Consider the following 18,644-nt stretch of genomic DNA (forward strand, 5'->3'; position numbering starts at 1 on the left):
CAAGGGAAGGGACTTTTGAACTTTGATATTTGTACTCAGAGAGAAGGATATAGTGTGATTATTCGCCGAAGTTGTAATCCTCCTAAAGCTTGTGAAACTCGTGAACCCTAATTCATTGATCACAGTGTTGGGATTCAATATCAATAATTGATCACAATGTTGGGATTCAATATCAATAAGAACACTAAGTGGACGTAGGTCATTATCATTAAATTGGGGTCGAACCACTATAAATCGTCTGTGTCATTTGCTTTCCATTTGAATTTCTTATTGTTTCCTTTCATTTCCTATCGTTTATCTGATTCCATGTCGTTGACCAATTTGAGGGTCAACATTTTGGTGCTTTCGTTGAGAGATTAATAAATCACTTCAAGAAGATCAAATGGCAAAGACATCCAAGAAGACGGGGCAGACTGCTAGCGCTGCATCCACCCAACCTCCTCCACCAAATGTTGCTGAAGATGAGCCACAATTGAACTTTGAAGAGGAAGAAATGGAATCTACAACCCCGAGGACAACACTGAGTGTGTTGCAAGAGGAGTTGGCCAATCTGAGGGCCAATCAAGAGAATGCGGCTGAGACGTTGGCATTGCAATAGAGGGAAATCGAGTGCCAACGCCAAGAACTGAATGAGTGGCAGGCAGATATGGACCGCCGGCAGAGAGATGCCATTGCTGCCCTAGAAACAGCCATTCAATTGGCCTGGGGGGCAAGCTGCACCGGCTTCTCAACCGGATCAGGCACCAAACGCACCACCACAATGGGCCCCAAACCCGAGTTCTCTACTTCAGCCGGCGAGTCCTCAAAGTCCGGAGCAACCACCCACTGCTCAACAGGATTTCCCAATTCAGGACCTTGAGCAGCAGCCACCTTCTCGTGTTGGTCGAGATAATCCCCTGCATAAAAGGCAGAATATAGCCGGGCAGCCTCCCCAAAGTCCTAGACACCCAATGGCTGATGAGAAAATCCACCGAGTAGGGGGCAACATCCTTCTGCTAATAGAAGGTACACCGAGTCAGGCTCTGCAGTCAGGGGACCCCTACGACATGATAATGCCCGGGAACTTAACGAAAAACGCAGGCCTCCCCCTAACGTTCGGGAGGTGCCATCTCGAGGGGGGAACACTGTGACCAGCCGGTCACGCCATAGTCGGTCCCAGTTCAGGGACGACCATGACTATAATGAAGTTGACTCCGTCAGAAGGAATGCTGGTCGAGGGCGAAAAGAAAGAGGTGGAGAAAGGAATCCCCCACCAAGAGAAAATAGGCATGCGAGCCATAACGCTAGGGGGAAGCCTAACATCTATGATCGGTTGGGCGCCAACGAGCAAAGGCACAGAGATGATGACTTAATGGACGTGCTCAACGACAGGCGCGAAACGCATGTTGAGTACGCCCCTCCAGCACCAGTCGCCCTAGCGATTCCAGACGTCGTACAGGCCCAGATTAATGCACTAAACCAGGCTGTCCAGCAACTGGTGGGAAGCCGAACATCCCACATCGAGTATGATCGGAGAAGAAGCACTCCATTCATACAAAGAATAGCTATGGCAAAAATCCCCAGCAAATTCAAGATGCCAGTATTACCAAACTTCGATGGGTATGGGGACCCAGTATCTCACGTGAATAAGTTCGATATACAAATGGACATCCAGAAGGTGTCGGATGATGCCCGCTATAGGATCTTTCTGGCCACCCTATCTTACACTACTCAGGAGTGGTTTTTTAAATTCCCTCCTGCCAGCATAGTATCATGGGAAATGTACGTGAGGGAATTCTACGGACAATTCTACGCTGGTCGTGTACACCCAACTGAAGTCAACCAGCTGGTCGAGATATGCAAGAAGGAGGGAGAATCCTTAAAGGAGCATGTCCAACATTTTATGCAAGCAACAGTGGGGGCTAAAACAGTGGGCAATGAAGGGAAAATGATGACCCTTACTGCTAGAGTAAGGCGCCATTCTCCCCTCTGGAACAACTTAAGAAAGAATGGGGTGAAGAGTACCCAGGAGTTTCTTGAACGAGCAGATCAATACATTAATCTCGAAGATGCAATTGCCAATGAGGGGAAGTCGCCGGCAAAAGACAAGGGACCAAAAGTAGATCCCGCTAAAGTTGCCAAAGGGTCAGATAAACCCAATGGCAACGGGAATAGTAAAAATGGTGGAAAAAAGGCAAACGCTAAACCATCAATGTCTGAAAAGAAGCGCCGTAAAGGCAACAAGTACGAGCCAAGGTTCACCAACTATACGGCCCTTGCCAAAAGCAGAGTGGAGGTGTACCAGGCGACCAGTTCCAACGTCCCATACAAGCGACCAACGCCTATAAGGAAGGATATCTCCAAGAGAGATACAACAAAGTTTTGTCGTTTCCACAACGACTATGGTCATGACACTAATGAGTGTAACCAACTGAAAGACGAGATTGAGTTCCTTATCAGACAGAGACACCTGAGGAGATAGGTATGAGGCATGGGGGGTTCTCAGGGAGAGGCTCAAGGAGGCAACGAGCAGGCGCATGTATGCCAACGCTTGCCACCTTTACAACCAGCTCCCGTGGCAGGTACATTGTTAGCCATCTGTGGTGGCCCACACCTTGCAGGAGATAGTGGGAAGGAAAGGGAGTGATACGCTCGAACCTTACGCCAGGACCAGGACATCGAGATTCTAAATGTGGAGGAGCGAACTCCCTAGAAGGCTCAAACAGAGGAAGAACTAATAAATTTCTCCAAGATTGATGCTCAGCATGTCTGATTTCCTCACTCAGACCCCCTGGTCGTGGACGTCCAGATAGCCAACATGATGGTCAAAAGGTTGTTAGTAGACACAGGGAGCTCAATCAACCTCTTGTAAAAATCTTCACTAGAGAGGATGAAGTTGTCCGCGAAGGACCTGGAACCGTGCAACCAAACACTTTATGGTTTTTCTGGCGAATGGCTCGCGCCAACAGGATTGATTAGGCTTCCGATTATTGTAGGACTGCGCTCGTGAACAGGACATAACTCACTACTTTTATAGTAGTTGATTGTCCTTCCGCATACAATGCTGTAATTGGAAGGCCTATTCTGGTCGACCTGCTAGCTATAACCTCGGTTTGGCACCTTGCCATGAAATTCCCAACTGACGCAGGGGTAGGATGCGTGTTGGGAAACCAGCGAGAAGCAAGGGAATGCTATAATTCCTCGATATCTAAGGAAAGGAGAGGTGGAGCGAAGGAAGACGCCAGGAAAGAGTCGCAGTTGGCCAATGAAACACAAGCCCAATTAGGTGAGCACGTCACCAAATAGGGTGTTGCCCAAAGTGAGGATAGGGATTTGGATCCTCGCTTTGGGGATTTTGATGAAGAAGTAGGACTGATCGAGGTCCTCGAAGAGGTCCAAATCGATGAAGCATATCCAACCAGGGTTTTGAAAGGTGGTAAAAACTTAGAGACAACGGTAAAACAAAAGCTGGTGGAATTTTTAAAGAAAAACCAGGAAGTCTTTGCTTGGTCGCATAAAGACATGGTTGGACTTGACCTAGCAGTTATCAGCCATGTCCTAAACATAGATAAAAGCTTTCCACCAGTGCAACAGAAAAGAAGGTGCTCGACAAAGATAAATCAAAGGCTCTGAAGGAAGAAGTCGAGAAGCTAAACGAGAACGGATTCATCAGGGTAGCATTTTTTCCATTGTGGGTCTCTAATCCTGTACTAGTACCCAAGCCGAATGGCAAGTGGAGAACATGCGTAGATTTCACAGATCTTCATAAAGCTTGCCCAAAAGATTGTTTCCCTCTTCCAAGGATCGACCAGCTATTCAATGCTACTTCAGGGCACGAGATCCTATCATTTAGGGATGCATACTCTGGGTACAATCAGATCAGTATGTACCCACCTGACGAGGATCACACTAGCTTTTGGACCGATACAGGACTTTACTGTTACAAAGTAATACCCTTCGGTTTGAAAAACACTGGTGCGACTTACCAGCAACTAGTCAATCACATGTTTAATGAGCTTATCGGTGCAAATATGGAAGTATATGTTGATGACATGCTGGTTAAGTCGAAGAGGGCAAAAGAACACATAGGGGACTTGCAAGAGTGCTTCAACATCTTGAATAAGTATCATATGAAGCTGAATCCCCTCAAGTGTTCCATTAGAGGTGGATCAGGGAAATTTTTGGGATTTATAGTGAACTCACGGGGTATTAAAGCTAATCCTGAAAAGATCAAAGCCATGGTCGATATGAAATCGACAACAAAGATAAAAGATGTTCAAAGTTTAACCGGGAGAATTGCTGCTCTAAGTAGATTTATCTCCAAATCAACGAACAAGTGCGTCCCATTTTTTAATCTACTCAGAGGCAATAAGAAATTCGAGTGGTTGGAAGAGTGCGAGTAGGCTTTCCAGGCACTGATGTCTCATAAGTCGCAGCCACCAATTTTATCTAAACCGGCTGAAAAACAAATTTTGTTCATCTATTTGGTGATCACAGAATATGCTGCTAGTGTTGTCTTGGTAAGAGAGGAGGAAAATGTGCAAAAAGTTGTATACTGTGTAAGAAAAAGGCTAATAGGGGCAGAGCTGTGATACCCGCCCATTGAAAAATTAGCCTACTGCTTGATTTTAGCCTCCAGAAAGTTGTGGCCGTACTTCCAAGCTCACCCCATCACAATATTAACCGACCAGCCAATACAGCAAGTTCTGCAGAAGCCAGAAGCCGCTGGTCGATCATTGAAATGGGCAGTTGAACTTGGGCAGTTTGAAATTTCTTACTTACCACGGGCAGCAGTAAAAGGGCAAGATCTAGTTGACTTCGTCGCAGAACTCACTGGGCTTCTAGACAATGAACAGACAGAAGATCCTGAGCCTCAAAGCCAAGCTCCTTCTTGGAAATTGTTTAAAGATGGTTCTTCTAATGAACATCACGCTGGAGCCGGAGTGATTTGGTAATGCTTGAAGGACATCGATTCCACTGTGCAATCAGATTCGACTTCACAACGTCCAACAACAAAGCCGAGTATGAAGCCCTGCTCGCAGGTTTACGTTTAGCCATGGATATGAACATAAAGTCACTTGAAATCTATAGTGACTCCCAGTTGGTGGTTAATCAGATTACTGGAGAGTATCAAGCCCGAGGTCTGAAGATGGTTGCTTACTTGAACAAAGCAAAGGATTTGTTGGCATAGTTTGAAAGATATACTCTCCAGCAAGTACCTCGCGACCAAAACTCAAACGCTGATGCCTTTGCCAAGTTAGCGAGTGTAAAGGATGCAGACACGCTGAATATACTGCCTATTGAACGGCTGTTCACACCAAGCATCAACACAGAAGAAACTTCTTTGGTAATTCAGGCGGCAGATACATGGATGGCATCTTTCATTGAGTACTTGATGCATGGAGTATTGCCGACGGATAGAAACAAAGCAAGGACCCTTCAGAGGTAGGCTGCTCGGTTTATCCTGGTCGACAAAATTCTATATCGAAGGGGGTACTCAATGCCACTCCTAAGATGCATCTTAAAAGAAAAGGCCAAAGAATTAATGCGAGAGGTCCATGAAGGTTTCTGTGGAGATCACGTTGGGGGGCAGAGTTTATCGAAAAAGATCCTAAGGCAAGGATACTTCTAGCCAACAATGAATGAAGATTCAGCGAATTTTGTTCAAAAATGTGATAAATGTAAGAGATTCTCCAAGACACCACGAGCAGCCCCCAACGAACTAAAGCAATTGCAAAGTCTGTGGCCATTCGCAGCATGGGGAATAGACTTAATCGCGTCTTTGCCCATAGGAAAAGGCGACGTCAAATACGCCGTAGTGGCTGTTGATTACTTCACAAAGTGGGCCAAAACTGAGCCACTTGCAACCATAATGACCAAGAAAGTAGTGGATTTTTTGGTCAAGAACATAGTATGTCGCTATGGATTTCCAATAAAATTTTTCTTAGACAACGGCATGCAGTTTGATGGTGATCTGTTCACGGATTTTTGTGAAAGGCACGAGATTATCAAAAGCTTTCTTCAGTAGCTCATCTACAAGAAAATGGTCAAGTTGAGGCTGTCAATAAGACACTAAAGGATACTCTGAAGAAAAAGCTCAAAGAAGCAAAAGGGGCAGGGCCAAAGCAGTTGCCTGAAGTCCTCTGGTCGGATAGAAAGTCACATCGAACATCAACAAGTCATACTCCATTTTCCTTGGCTTATGGATATGAGGCTATGTTGCTTGTTGAATTAGATCTGCCATCACATCGACAGATGGCATACGATCAAGACACTAATAGCCAGTTATTGATGGAATCTTTGGTTTTGTTCGATGAAAGGCGTGAACAAGCCCAGCTCCGAGTAGCAGCTTACCAGCAAAAAGCCGCCCGGTATTTCAACTCTAAAGTACATGAAATAAAATTTATTGTGGGAGATCTGGTACTTAGAAGGGTTTTCCATAACACCCGCGATCAAGCTATTTGAGTACTCGAACCTAACTAGGAAGGACCATACCAAATCGAAGAAGTCCTCCATCCAGGCACTTATAAACTTGCTCGCTTAAATGGACATCTCATTCCTCGCTATTGGAATGGAGAACACCTGCGCAAGTACTACCAATAAACAATTCTTCTTACAGAATTGGCTTGTATTAATTTTACTTTTTACTAGTTTATGAACAAGGGTTAGCAATCTTATGTCTGATCGCTTACAAGTGTAAGATCATATTTTTGATCACTCGTACAGACACGATTGTCCATTTATTACAAGAAATAAAAGGGATTGTGTGTAGCCAATCAATCTTGCCAACTATTGTATTTATTACAAGTATTTGCATATTACGTGTGTTGTTTTTCTATAACAATTATTTTTTATATATCTCTATTACGAGCAGAAATGTTCGTACATGTCTTGGTCAAGGCAAGTGACCGAGGACCTAAAGCTCCTCAATCAATTGGGGGGAATATAAGGTATCTAGTAAGCAAAGCATATCAACATGTATTTAAACACACGAGAAAAATAAGTGAAAGCATACTTCAGTACACAATCTAATTCAACATCACAAACTGTAGTTCGTGTGACTTAAACTATAGGTCAAAATTAAAGAAAAACAAGTAAAATTATGAAGCAGCAGGAGGGTCCTGAGGAGTTTGCTGGTCAACAGAGGCCCCAATTTCCTCTTCCACACCATCAATGCCCGTAGCCAAGGAAATTTCAGGGGAGGCTGGAACTTCTGCTCTCTCCTCTTCTTCAAAGCGAGCAAGGTACTTGTTTATTGGAGATTGTCTCAGGCGTTCGGAGAGATAGCTGAAGTCAACCTCACGGTTATGCTTCCAGAACGGGTAAAAGCAATTGAAGGTGGCACCCTTATACCTCTCAAAGTTGCTCGCATTGATCTCCTCAAGCTCTTTGACGCGCTCCTCCAACCCCTCGGTCTCTTTTCTACTAATGACCAGGTCATCTTGGAGTTTAGAGGCTTCCTGGTAGTTAAGTTTAGAAGACTCCTTGTACTTCTCTTTCATCTCAATGACCTTGGCTAAGGTTTCTTGATGTTGTTTCAACTCTTCGGCCAGCGTGGTCTTCTCCTCGAGCAGGATAGAATTTTTCTTCTCAGCTGCCTCAAGTTGCTCAGAGTATTTCACCTTGGCTACCTCGAGTTGCTTGTTATATTTTGCCTCAGCCGTCCTGAGCTCCTCAGCGTGTCTTTCCTCGGACACCTTAAGCTGCTCGTCAAGTTTCTTCACATACTGAGCAGTTAGGGCTTCCGAGCGACGCCAGCTGGCGGTCATAGTTAGTATTCCCTACGATCAGAGAAAAAGTTAAACTAATGGCGGAAAATGACTTGATAAACAAATGAACCTCAATAAGAAATGGCAACTTACACTCGCTATTTCGTTCAGCGCACGGTTGATTATCTAATCGAACTCCACAGAGTCGATGCCAATCATGGCCTCGCGGCTGCGTCGATGCCTCAAAATTTTTGTCACCCTATCCTTGGCCGAGCTAAGCATGCTGCTCATCAAGGTGTCTCCTGTTTGATCAGAAGGTGTCTGGTCGACAGGAGTGGCAGGAGGTGTTGGGACGGCAGGAGAGTCTGATCGACTGGAGCTGGGGGAGACGTCTGCTCGAGGGGGGGTCGAAGGAGGTGTAGTTTCCCAAGAAGGACCTTCCACTGGAGGATCTCTGGTCTGAGTTTTTTTTCGTCGGGGGGTTCTTACTGCTTTCCCCTCGATGTGGCCTACTCCCTTTTTTCTTGCTGGAGGGAGCAGCAGGTGTGGGTTCGCTGTATAAGTCGAACAGATCTTCAGTTGACATGGCTAAAAAATAGAAACGAACAGTTAGATAATGTGAATGGAGGTATCTACTAAATCAAGAAAATAAGTTCAAAGAATTATGAGTAGATACCCGAGCTACAATTACTAGTCGCTGCACTATTTACTGAACTACTGTTATACTCACTCTCTGGCAAGAACTGTGAATTTAAAATAAGACTGTATTTAAAGTTGTTGTCCCCGTCAAATAAATGACAGGGAATTGGAAAATTATCTAGGAGCAAAATGTCAGTACCGTTCTCATCTGATGATTCAAGAATAGGTTCTGGGCGTTCAGAAACCTTCTGTTTGCCTTTTCTTGAAGGAGCAGGGGCAGCAGCTGCTCGCGAGGTGCTGGAGGGTTCCCTCCCTGATAGTCACCTTCGTTTCCCTCCTCCTTGGAGGTTGTGACACGTCGTGAAACTGCTCGGGAACTTCTCCACCGGTAGCACTTCCCGCAGTTGTCTCTCTCACATCCTGGTGAGGGGCCAAAAGGCCAACCAACCTTAGATTATTCTCCGTGACCAGCTCTTTGACGCTTTTTTCTATGTCGGCCATGCTGGCCAAGGATGCTACTCGAATCTCCATCTCTGGAGTAGGAGCTGGTCGGTGCCATGGACCTGAAGAATACTAAGTTTCTAAGGAATGTGCAGAAAAGCTAAAGGGAATTAAACAACTAGAGAATAAAGAAATTACCTCCTTGAGTGAAGGCCATATTGTTGGCGACCAAGCCTGTTGTTAAAAAGTACTCCTAGAAGTACTTTCCTACGTTGGACTTGTAGGTGATCTCACTCAAGAAGGTGCGAGCAAATTTCTGTTGGTAAAAATTGAAGAACCCCGTGTTGTTGTGATTGGGGTTGGACTTAAGATCAAATAAGTAATTAATCTCAAGCGGCGTAGGCACAGGCCACTTCTTTTAGTTGTACAGGATATAGAGAGCAGAGAGCACTCTATATCCATTTGGAGTGATTTGGAAGGAGGCGACCTCAAAATAGTTGTTCGCCCCCTGGAAGAATAGATAAAGAGGCAAGGTTGCCTCTGCCTCAATGTGGTATCTCGACCAGGCGCTGTAGGCGCACCCAGGCAGGTTTGCTCGCTGGTTGATGGAAGATTTGTTTAGGGCTATCCCAGAATTTCCGTACTTTTTGAGATAATTCCCTATCATCCTAGCTATAATATTGCTAGGAGGTACCACATATCATTCGACCTCTGGTCGAAGGACGTCTCGAGGTCGGGCTTTCATTTGGATCCCTGGCTGAGGGGTGTTTTTAGAATGTGGGCTGGTCGAGGGATTTTCAGCTCGTGGAGCAGGCTGTTTGGCAGGAGGAGAGGTTGTCTTCCTTTTCTTTTGAGCAGTGAATTTTACTCGACCCATATTTTTTGGGCAGGTCGAAGGTTTATCTAAAGGGTTGCGAGAAAAAGGAATTTCTAGGATTAGCAGCAAAGGTTGTTCCTGATCTTGGAGTAACTGCGCGTGCAAGTCGTTGTCAATCGGTCTCTCACCTCCCCATGAGTCGTGCATGAAAATATGCGAACAGAGAATGGGAGATGAGAATCTATAGCCAAAAGACCAAGAAAGTGTAAAGGTTGGAATAACGTTGCTCGTGTATAAAAGTTAAGCTTTTATACGACCAGCAGCATTCTAACAAAAATACTAAGTTCTATGCGAGCAGTTTGGAAAATGGATTAAAAAGCAAAAGTGAAGAGTTTTTTCGAGAACAACTTTTCGACTCTGAAAGAGCGGGAAAAACCCAGTTTTTCCTACATGCTTAAAAATTAAATTTTTACTTCGATTTTACGCCCTAAATCAATAATTCTAACTCCAAAGTCGATTCCTAAGCCCCGTATAGTGTTTTTTCCTTATCCTATCATGCTAATATCTATATGCCCATTTACCCCAAAGCAGTTTCTTTCAAGAACATTCAAGAACTCAGGATATGAAACAGATGTAAAATAGATATTGTATGGCATTTCAACGACTGAAAAGGTCGATAAACTTACTTGGGTAAAGATTGGAGCAAGTTTCTGAGATGCTAAGTCGATTTGGCTAGGCAGCAACTTCATGGATCATCAAGGTCGTCTAGGTTTATAAGTTTTCTATGCCTTGTTATTCAGTGTTCTTGAGGAGAAAGTGAAAAATGATTATGAGGGGTTATTTATAGTGATCGAGGAGCAGTTACCAAGGTAATCATAAGGGGTAACTTTCCAAGGAATGGGTAAGTGTAATAGCCGTTAAACCACTTTTGGGAAACCACAAAGATATGATTGGTAGCCTTTTTCGAGAAGGCATGGGCGGCTCTGACAGATTTGATAGGGCATACAAAAAGACGGTTGCCTAAGTTTACTTGATGCTAGTCGTAGTAAAATAAACTTGGGGGTCAAATGTTTACCTAAAAAACTGCTCCTGATGACATGGCAGGAGTGACTTACACGTGGCTTGCACATGATGGTTTCAAGTGAATGGATCCTGTTCGACCATCGACCAGAGAGATATTGATTTATCAAGCCTCATGCTTAGGTGCGACTAGTCTGGTTGCATACTTTCATTTACTTCCTTTTGGATATGCAATCTTGTAATGTCTGCATTAATTATATTTTCTTTTATTACCATAATACGCAAGTCTTAATTGTAATTAATGCCCATCGGCTTATGTAACCTTCTTGAGCCTATAAATAATAATCAAAAGGCATAAGGGAGGGGACTTTTGAACTTTGATCTTTGTACTCAGAGAGAAGGATATAGTGTGATTATTCGCCGAAGTTGTAATCCTCCAAAAGCTTGTGAAACTCGTGAACCCTAGTTCATTGATCACAGTGTTGGGATTCAATATCAATAAGAACACTAAGTGGACGTAGGTCATTACCATTCAATTGGGGCCGAACCACTATAAATCATTTTTGTCGTTTGCTTTCCATTTGAATTTCTTCTTGTTTCCTTTGATTTCCTATCGTTTATGTGACTCCGTGTCGTTGACCAATTTGAGGGTCAACAGTATACAGGGGATCCCAAAGAGAATTTTAAATAAAATATAATTACAACCAAAGTTACAAAAATAGTCGGCCTAAGCGGTAAAACTAGACTTATACTCTAAGTTCCTCCAAATAACTCAACCATGGCGGCTGAGCAAGACGAACATGTAAGCGCCGCTCTAAAGCTCCTCAACTCATGGTTGGTCGACTTTCCCCTTGCCCTTATCTGCACCATAGAGCACCCGTGAGCCAAGACCCAGTAAGAAAACTATCATAACATAATAAATATCAAATAAAGCATAAACAACAAAAAACATGTTTCACGAATAATAAACAGTTCATTCAACATATAAATTATCTACTCGGTCTGTGCCAAATGAGTGGGTTCAGGACCCCTTTGGTTGCCCCGCCATCATGGCCTACAATCTCCATGTTAAATGTCGAATTCACCCTACGCCGATCAATCACAGAAAATTCGTAAAGCAAACAGATGCAACAAATATAGTTTCAAAACATGGGTTCATAACCCTAATTAGATTCAATGCACAATTATAGACGCATTCATAGGTTGGACCAATGCCCCACTCTATGTGCGTTCATAGACGAAATGATCTCAAGTGCGATCCTTTTTCTGAGCCTCGCGGAAACCCCAATAAGAAGATAAATGGTACGCTTAGTAGGGACTAATTCTAATGACAGGCTCCAAAACTAAACCATAGCTCTCGAGACCTCTGATTCCATTCAACGGGGTAATGGAATCGTCCCATCAAGCCCCCAAGTGGGCCCCCAAATAACATCCTAGAAAATCTGAGCTAAATTCCCAAAACTTCATAAAATTACATTTTTAGGGCACCTGGCACGGTCACGTTATCAAAAATATTTGGGTTTCTAGGGCATTAGCGCGGTCGCGCCAGACTCTGGAGCGGTCACACTAGGTCCCTGGAAACCTAAATCGTTCCTAGAATTTCATATTCTTCCCAAAATTGTACTTACGACTTTCAAACCCAAATGCAGACCTATAATTTGATTTCCTAGCAATTAAACACATAATTTTGACCTCAAATCATACATACAACCAACATACAACCTCAAGATACCTCAAAAACTTACCAAAAGCACATAATGTTGGTAACTGGTTTACCATGACTGCAGCAGAAAGCACAGGTTGTTGGGCACAGAGATTTCAAAAAAAAAATATTTAAACAAACTTTAAATAATCGGATCCATTAACATGCAAAATATTATCAGTTGAAGAACTATCAAGAATCCTCACTATCTTTTTGTATCTCCAACGAACATCCAATCCAAAGCAGTGTTTGAAAAACTGAGACCAAGATCTTCCAAGATGTGTCTCTACACCTGAAGAAGTGTGTGGGCACGTAGAGTAATGGTAGAAAAATTTCTTATTCACAAGATATTTTCAACTCATGAGATCTTGGAATATTTGGTCTGAGATAGTTTTCAAGGATAGAGAAATTTAATACGATATATTTTTTTCTCTGTTAAAAGTCTCTTGTGAAACTATTTCAATCTAATAGATTTGTAAAAGAATTAATTAAATTTTAAGATTCCACATACAAAATTCAAATTATAAATTAATTATTAAATAATTAAATAAATAAAAGAAATATCCAAGACCCATTCTTGGACCTTGTTACACGCCAACTACAGTGCATGCACTGTAGTTGGCGTGTAAAAATTCCTGATTTCAGGGATGTATTCTGTAATGCCCTGGGTAACCAAGACCGTTACACTATATATTTAAAATAGTGCAAGACTTGCTAATCAAGTCATTTAGTTGAAAACGTGCTCCTAAAGTCATAAACAAATTAGGGTTAAAAGATTTTGGACATAAACGGATAATTTTTCTTTTAAATAAACGTTTAGTACATGGGATCCCAAAAACAAGGTTAAAGAAAAATTTGACAAACTTCCAAAAGTCAAATATAAAAAAATGCCACTCTAATGGCAAAATACACATTTTAGGATTTTCTGTCCCTATACAATCCCTCGGCCGTGGCGGACAAGCAGCTAACAATGTACACCTCACCCCCAGAGCTCTCCAACTCATGGTTGATCTATCTTACCCTTGCCTTTACCTGCACCACGTAACACCCGTGAGCTGAGGCCCAACAAGAAAACCATATAGCATAGCATAAACAATGATGACAATCAAATGACCCATAAACAGTTAACCAATTATTCAGGTTGTCATAACAGTCACCTAATTAGAGAAGACAATCAATGATTCACAAGCCATTCATCCTAGTATTTATCAAACTATAAGCAAAAAATTAGCAATGGAAAACATATCAATACTCATCATACAATACTCAGGGTCGACACCCTTAAGTCGCGCCCTTTATTTAATCCACTGACTCCAACACGCTTAGGGCGAGCTCAGTGATTATCTAGCTGACCTCAGATCTCAGTGGCCAAGCTGCGTCCTGTGCGCAAATATAAGTATCGACACTCTTAGGCCATTTATTTCATGCTCACATAGCATATCATAATCATACAACATTTTTATTCAAATATAGGGAACCTTAGTCCCAACACAGCCACACAAGGGTGCAGTTTTCTTACCTTTAATTCCGAGCGGAGAAAGTGAAATGGTTCCGAGCACGATCCTTAGTCCCGAGCTTTGGCAATAAACCTAGTCACAAGGGCTAATGGGTAACCATCAACCTCCAATCAAAATAAAATACCTAGGAGACTGAACTAGCCTTCAGTACCTCAATTGCTACTAAACTAGGTACTAGAAATTGTCCCGAGCGCCTAGGTTCGAACCCCCGAACCTTACCAATTCTAGAAATAATTCTAAGGCTAAAATCCCCAGGCGGGTCACGACTTGGCTTAGTGGGTCGCGACTTGCCCCCAAGTCAGAGAGCAAGCACCACAGCCAAAAGGGGAGGTGGGCCGCAATTTGGCTTGGTGAGTCGCAGCGCGCCCCCAAGTTAGAGGCACCCCTAGGCCAAAATGGCCACACGCCCCATGGCGGCCCCAGGATGGGTCGCGGCGCGCCCCCTCGAAGCCATAAAATCAGGGTTTTTTCCCATGCATCTCCCAGCCAAGAACACCAACATAAACCCAGAATTTCCTTAACAAACCTCCCTCATTCAACATTAAGCTAACTACGAGTTTGGAGCTATATTTACCTATTTTCATCCTATAATCCCCAACAATATAAACAAAAATCAACACCTATAATTCCATCTAAACAACTAGAAACTTTAAAGATAGTGTTCTTGAGTCTTACCTCAATTCACAGATCAATCCTCCAATATCTAAGTTAAATCCCATGGGGGTGTGTGTGCTTTAATTCAGCAAGGCTTTCTCCCCAAAGTTTCTCTAAGTTTCCTCTGCTTGAACCCACTTAATTCTAGCTTAAACTCCAAGTTGATCACCTCCACTTCCTTTAAAGAACCCACCCCAAAGCTTAAATTCTGCCCTTTCTTCTTTTCCCTTAGCTTCAATCCAAATGAGAGCAAGTGAGAGAGAGTGAGAGAGGTACGTGGGAGAGAAAGAGGGAAGCATCAGAAGTTTCTGCCACCTTCCCAAAAATTCTTAAGTAAAAATAGCCTACCAAATGACCTTTATGCCCCTCCAAATAATCCTAACTTCTTTAATTATTCTAAGGGTAAATGGGTCATTTTTCTCCCAATTCTCGATAATTCCTCAAGTATTCCTAACATTTAACAATTAATCCCGTCCTCCAATTAACTTCTAATTATTTATTCAATGTATAATAAACCCCGATATATTTTCTAAATTCCAAAAACTTACCCCAAGGCTCCCCCCGAGCTGGGTATAAATCTCCGCCATGACTATTTTGCCAATCCGCTCATTAGAACCGTCTTGAGCCATATACTGCAAATATAACCACACAATAATGTGGTCTCAACAATTATCACATATAATCACATTTATACCCTTAACAGGCCAAAATTACAAATATGCCCTTATAAGCTAAACAGGGCCCACATGCATATTTAATACTTATAAACATGCATTTCACATATCCACATAATCATGCACGCCACATAATCATGCATTTAACCATTAAATCACACATACACCAATTATGCCCTCCGGGCATGTTAATCAAGGCCCTTAAGCCTTATTAAAAAATTTTGGGTCGTTACAACTATCCCCTCTTAGTGAGAATTTCGTCCTCAAAATTTACGTGAATAACTTGGGATTCTGATCCCGCATTGCTGACTTAAGTTCCCAGGTCGCTTCCTCGACCTTGCTATTTCTCCATAACACTTTAACTAAAGGAATCTTCTTATTCCGTAGAACCTTATCTTTCCCATCTAAGACCTGAATCCGTCGTTCCCCATAAGACAAATCTGTCTATAATTCCAAGTCCTCATACTTCAAAACATGAGTTGTATCCGAGACGTACTTCCGAAGCATAGATATATGGAATACCTCATGAACTCCTGACAACGATGGTGGCAGAGCTAATCTGTAAGCCACCTGCCCAATCTTCTCCAAGATCTCGAAAGGTCCAAGGAATCTAGGGCTTAGCTTGCCCTTCTTCCAAAACCTTACCACCCCTCATAGTTGTGAAACTCGCATAAACACATGATCCCTAGCCTAGAACTCCATGTCCCTACGCTTGGGAACAGCGTAGCTTTTCTGTCTGTTGTGCGAAGCAAGCATTTGAGCTCGGATCTTCTCGATAGCCTCATTAGTCTTCTGAACCATGTCCAGTCCCAAATACCTCTTCTCACCCATCTCATCCTATTGAATGGGTGATCTACATCTCCTCCCATATAACATCTCATATGGAACTACTCCAATCATTGATTGATAACTATTATTGTACAAAAACTCAATCAATGGGAGATACTTACTCCAAGACCCCTCAAAGTCTATCACATACGCTCTGAGCATGTCCTCCAATACCTGAATCGTTCTCTCAGACTGTCCATTCGTTTGAGGATGAAAGGTCGTGCTGAACTTCAACTGAGTCTCCATAGCCTTCTGCAATCCATCCCAAAATTTGGTGGTAAAGATAGGATCCTTGTCTGACACTAAAGACTTAGGAACCCCGTGGAGACACACAATCTCCCTCACATACAGCTATGCATACTGATCCATAGTATAAGTCGTCTTCACTGGCAAAAAGTGAGCTGGCTTGGTGTATTTGTCTACTATTACCCACACAAAGGCATGCAACCCCACTGTCCTGGGTAAACCTCCCACAAAATCCATCGTAATATCCTCCCATTTCCACTCAGGAATACCCAAAGGCTGTAGCAACCCCGCTGACCGCTGATGCTCAGCCTTCACCTGCTGACAGGTCAAACACTTGGCCACATACTCCACCACATCCTTCTTCATCCAAGGCCACCAATACAACGTCTATGAATCCGGATACATCTTCGCGGTGCCTGGATGGAGTAAGTACGATGTAGTATGGGATTTATCCAATATCTTCCATCTAATCCCCATATCAGTCGAAACACAGATCCGACCCTGATACTGTGGTAAACCATTCTTAGAAATGGAATAGTCCTTAGCCACTCCCGCTAAGACATTCCCTCTAACTTCCTGCAATTATGCATCAACTAACTGACCCTCCTTAATCCGCTCTAGTAGGGTTGACTGCAAAACAATATTGGCCAACCAGCCCACCACCAACTCTATCCTCGCTCTGGACATCTCTTCTGCCAATTCTCTCGATATCTGAGTAGAACTAAACAACTTTCCCGGGCCCCTCCGGCTGAGTGTATCTGCCACTACATTGGCTTTTCCTAGGTGGTAAAGAATGTCACAGTCATAGTCCTTTACCAACTACGACCAACGCCTCTGCCTCATGTTCAGGTCCTTCTGGGTGAAGAAGTACTTCAAACTCTTGTGATCGGTGTATATCTCGCACTTCTATCCATATAGATAATGTCGACACACCTTTAGTGCAAATACCACCGCTGCCAATTCCAGATCATGGGTAGGGTACCGCTACTCATATTCCTTTTGCTGTCATGATGCATAATCTATAACCATCTCATTCTGCATCAACACATAACCCAAACCCAACCTCGACGCGTCACAATATACCACAAACTTCCCTCCCTCTAAGGGAAGACTAAGCATCGGTGCTGTAATAAGTCATCGCTTTAATTCTTGAAAGTTGTTATCACACTTGTTTTACCATACAAATTCTTCCGAATCAATTTTTTCATCGGTGTAGCAATCCTCGAGAACCCTTCCACAACCCATCTATAGTAACCTGCTAATCCGAGGAAACTCCTAACCTTTGAGGCATTCCTTGGCCTCAGCCAATCTTGAACTGCCTCCACCTTAGATGGATCCACCTTAATCCCATCCTTACCAACAATATGTCCAAGGAATGTCAAACTCACACTTCTTAAATTTGGCGTACAACTGATGCTCTCTCAACCTTTGCAAGACCTGTCGTAAATGTTGTTCATGCTTTACCTTTGAACTTGAATACACTAGGATGTCGTCGATGAAGACAATCACAAACTAATCCAAGAAGTCCTTGAACACCCTATTCATTAAGTCCATAAAGGCTGATGGGGCATTGGTCAAACCAAACGACATGACTAGAAACTCATAATGCCCATACCTTGCTCGGACGGTCGTCTTCGGTATATCCTCGTCCTTGATTCCTTAGCTGGTGATAACCAAATCAAAGATCAATCTTCGAGAATACTGTCTCTCCCTGCAGTTGATTAAACAAGTCGTCGATCCTTGGTAGAGGATACTTATTCTTGATGGTCAACTTGTTCAACTCTCTGTAGTCTATACACATCCTCAGAGTCTCGCCCTTCTTCTTCACCAAAAAAAACCAGAGCACCCCATGGTGAGTAACTAGGCCTAATGAACCCTAAATCAAGAAGCTCTTGTAACTGTATCTTTAATTCTTTCAGTTCCGCCGGTGCCATTCTATACGACGCCCTCGACACTGGCTCTGTCCCTGGCGCTAACTCAATGATGAACTGAATCTCCCTGTGCGGCGATAGCCCTAGTAAATCCTCAGGGAACACATCCAAGAACTCACGAACTAATCTGGTCTCTCCCGGACCTATTTGCAAAACTCTGGAATTATCCACCACGCTAGATAGGAAACCTATACATCCTCCCTGTAATAGGTCCCTGGCTCTCAGCGCTGATATCATGGGTATGCGAGGTCCATATATCGCACCCACGAAAATAAAGGGATTCTCTCTCAATGGCTCAAAAGTCATCATCTTCTTTCTGCAATCAATGGCAGCCCCATATCTGACCAGCCAATCCATCCCTAGAATCATATCAAAGTCTGTTATATTATTTTATAATATAATGTAAAATTATATTATATTATAATATAATGTTTTAGATTAAATAAATGTGACAAAGTGTGTCACATATTGTAACATATAATAGAGA

At 43.0% G+C, this 18,644-nt stretch overlaps 1 protein-coding gene across 1 annotated transcript; it reads right to left on the reverse strand.

Annotated features, from left to right (window-relative positions):
* Window positions 1-7,079: 7,079 nt before the first annotated feature.
* On the reverse strand, window positions 7,080-7,748 carry LOC133795868 (uncharacterized). The gene has a single exon (XM_062233325.1). The coding sequence runs from the start codon at window positions 7,746-7,748 to the stop codon at window positions 7,080-7,082; it is 669 nt and encodes a 222-aa protein (XP_062089309.1).
* Between the last annotated feature and the right edge of the window lie 10,896 nt (window positions 7,749-18,644).

Source organism: Humulus lupulus, chromosome 8, assembly GCF_963169125.1.
Source record: "Humulus lupulus chromosome 8, drHumLupu1.1, whole genome shotgun sequence".
NCBI classification, from domain to species: domain Eukaryota; kingdom Viridiplantae; phylum Streptophyta; class Magnoliopsida; order Rosales; family Cannabaceae; genus Humulus; species Humulus lupulus.